The sequence below is a fragment of the Gekko japonicus genome, unplaced genomic scaffold (genome assembly GCF_001447785.1).
Source record: "Gekko japonicus isolate JY-2015 unplaced genomic scaffold, Gekko_japonicus_V1.1 scaffold9388, whole genome shotgun sequence".
Lineage (NCBI taxonomy): Eukaryota > Metazoa > Chordata > Lepidosauria > Squamata > Gekkonidae > Gekko > Gekko japonicus.
In genome coordinates this window covers 373-2,579 of record NW_015169462.1, presented here as the reverse complement: position 1 = coordinate 2,579, position 2,207 = coordinate 373, and the positions used below count along the sequence as shown (strand labels likewise).

Sequence of the window (2,207 nt, the reverse complement as noted above, 5' to 3'; positions counted from 1 at the left end):
CTAAGCAGGGTCAGCCCTAGCTAGTATTTGGATGGGAGACCTCCAAGGAATATTAGCGTCTCTATGTAAAGTAAAGGTAAAGGTTCCCTTGCTCGAAAGCCAGTCGAGTCCAACTCAAGGGTTGCGGTGCTCATCTCCGTTTCCAAGCCGAAGAGCCAGCGCTGTCCGAAGATGTCTCCGTGGTCATGTGGCCGGCATGACTAAACACCAAGGCGCACGGAATGCTGTTACCTTCCCACCGAAGCGGTGCCTCTTTATCTACTTGCAATTTCTTGCTTTCGAACTGCTAGGTTGGCAGGAGCTGGAACTAGAGACGGGAGCTCACTCCGTCATGCGGCACACCCGGGTCTCGAACTGCTGAACTACCGACCTTCCACAGCCTGCAGTTCAGCGTCTTAACCACTTGAGCCACCCCAGCTCCATAGGGTCTCTATGTAGAGGCAGGTAATAGCAAACCATCTCTGAATGTTTCTAGCCTTGAGGAGGAGGAGGAGGAAAAGGAGATTGGATTTATACTTCACTACCTAAAAGAGACTCTGAATGGCTTACAGTCTCCTTCCCTTTCCCTCCCCACACCCTGTGAGGGAGGTGGGGCTGAGAGAGCTCTCCCGAGGACTGCTCTTGAGAGAACAGCGCTGAGATAGCTTGTGACTGGCCCAAAGTCACACCAGCAGCTGCATGTGGAGGCGTGGGGAGTCAAACCCGGTTCTCCCAGAGTGGAGTCCGTACTCCTCACCACTACACCAAAACTTATGTAAGTCAGTGTAAGCCAGTCGAGACTTGATGACACTTTCCACAAAATGACTGCCGTCACTGGCTCTGTTCTCTGCTCTCACGCAGCTCGGGGAAAAAGCTCCCCCTGCTGAATTTCTGCCTGTCACCCTGCCCAGAAGCCCTCTCAGAAAAGAAGTTGGCAGCCTTGAGTTTTATCCAGCCATCCTGCTTTGCCCATGCTCTCTCTCTCTCTCTCTGATACTGCAACCTCCACTTCTCTGATGGAAGAAACTTCGGATGACTTTGGACCCTGGCTTCCCAGCAGCCAACGGCCACGCGGTCCATTTCCACCCAAGCGCCCCGAAAGACCACACCGAACACAACCAGGTCTGAGTGACAGCTTGGAGAGATTCAGCCGCTAGGTTGGAAGCCCTGAGTTCCAATCTAGGGCACACAAAAGGAGAAGAAAAGGGTTAGGGGAGGAAGGCTTTGACGCCACCTTACCGTGTTGAGGCCGAGGGAGTTGTCCTCCAGAGAGTTGGTGACTCCCGAAAGGATCGCCGTGGCCACGATGGCGCCCAGGCACTGGGCAACGACGTACATAACAGCCCGGAAGACGCTGATCTGGCAGCTGAGGAGGAGGCCCAGGGTGACGGCCGGGTTCAGGTGGGCCCCGCTTATGTGGCCCACGCTCTGGGCCATGGTGGCGATGGAGAGCCCGAAGGCCAGCGAGACCTTCACGTTGTCCTGGGCGCGGGTCTGGTTCTTCCCCACGGGGAACATGAAGCCCAAGGCCGAGCCGATGCTGATGAAGATGAAGAGGGTCATGGCGAAGAACTCGGCCACCACCGCCCGCCAGAAGACCTTCTTCTTGAATTCGCTGGCCATGGTGGCTTCCTCCTCCCGCTTGCCGGCGACTCCTCTGGACTTGTCTTCTCTTTCCTGGTTTTTCCCTTCTTCTCTCCTGGGTCTCTCTGCCTTCCTCCCCCTCTGCCTCTCTTCTCCCCTCCGCCTTTCTTCTCTTCTCCGCCTGGCTGGAGTCTGGGGAAGGAGCTGAGTGCTCCGGCTTATTTATAGGGCTTTGGGTGGTCTGGAGGAGGAAAGGGGGTGTTGCACAAAGGGAGGAAAGAACGTGGAAAAAGGGGATGCTGACTGAAGCCCAGTGCCGGTTGCCTGCCAAGTCTCTCCCCCCCCCCTTCCCCTTGGCTTTCCCCCGCCCCATTCTCCTCCTCCCATCTTCCTTAGCAAACTCTCTGCTAGCTGCTAGCTGTATTTTTTTTTTTAAGCCTTTTAAAGAAATCGTTATTCAAAGGGAGGCAGGGAGGGGAATGCCTCCCTGAAAAACCCAGGCGTCCTACAGTCACCACTCTGGAACAGGAGGGAGATCTTACCAGAGTTTCTGGTCTCTCTCCAGGGACTGAAAGGAGTCTCTTGACGTTCTTGTGGGCTACCAAGAAGAAAGACCTTCTCTCTTTGGTGCCCACAGGAGGGAT

The 2,207-nt window shown here is 55.3% G+C and overlaps 1 protein-coding gene across 1 annotated transcript; it reads right to left on the bottom strand.

Moving 5' to 3' along the window:
- Nucleotides 1-1,218: 1,218 nt before the first annotated feature.
- LOC107115068 (aquaporin-1-like) lies at nt 1,219-1,693 on the bottom strand (the record flags this gene model as incomplete). Its single annotated transcript, XM_015416669.1, has 1 exon — nt 1,219-1,693. A coding segment is annotated over exon 1 (384 nt), but the record flags the coding sequence as incomplete, so codon positions are not given.
- Between the last annotated feature and the right edge of the window lie 514 nt (nt 1,694-2,207).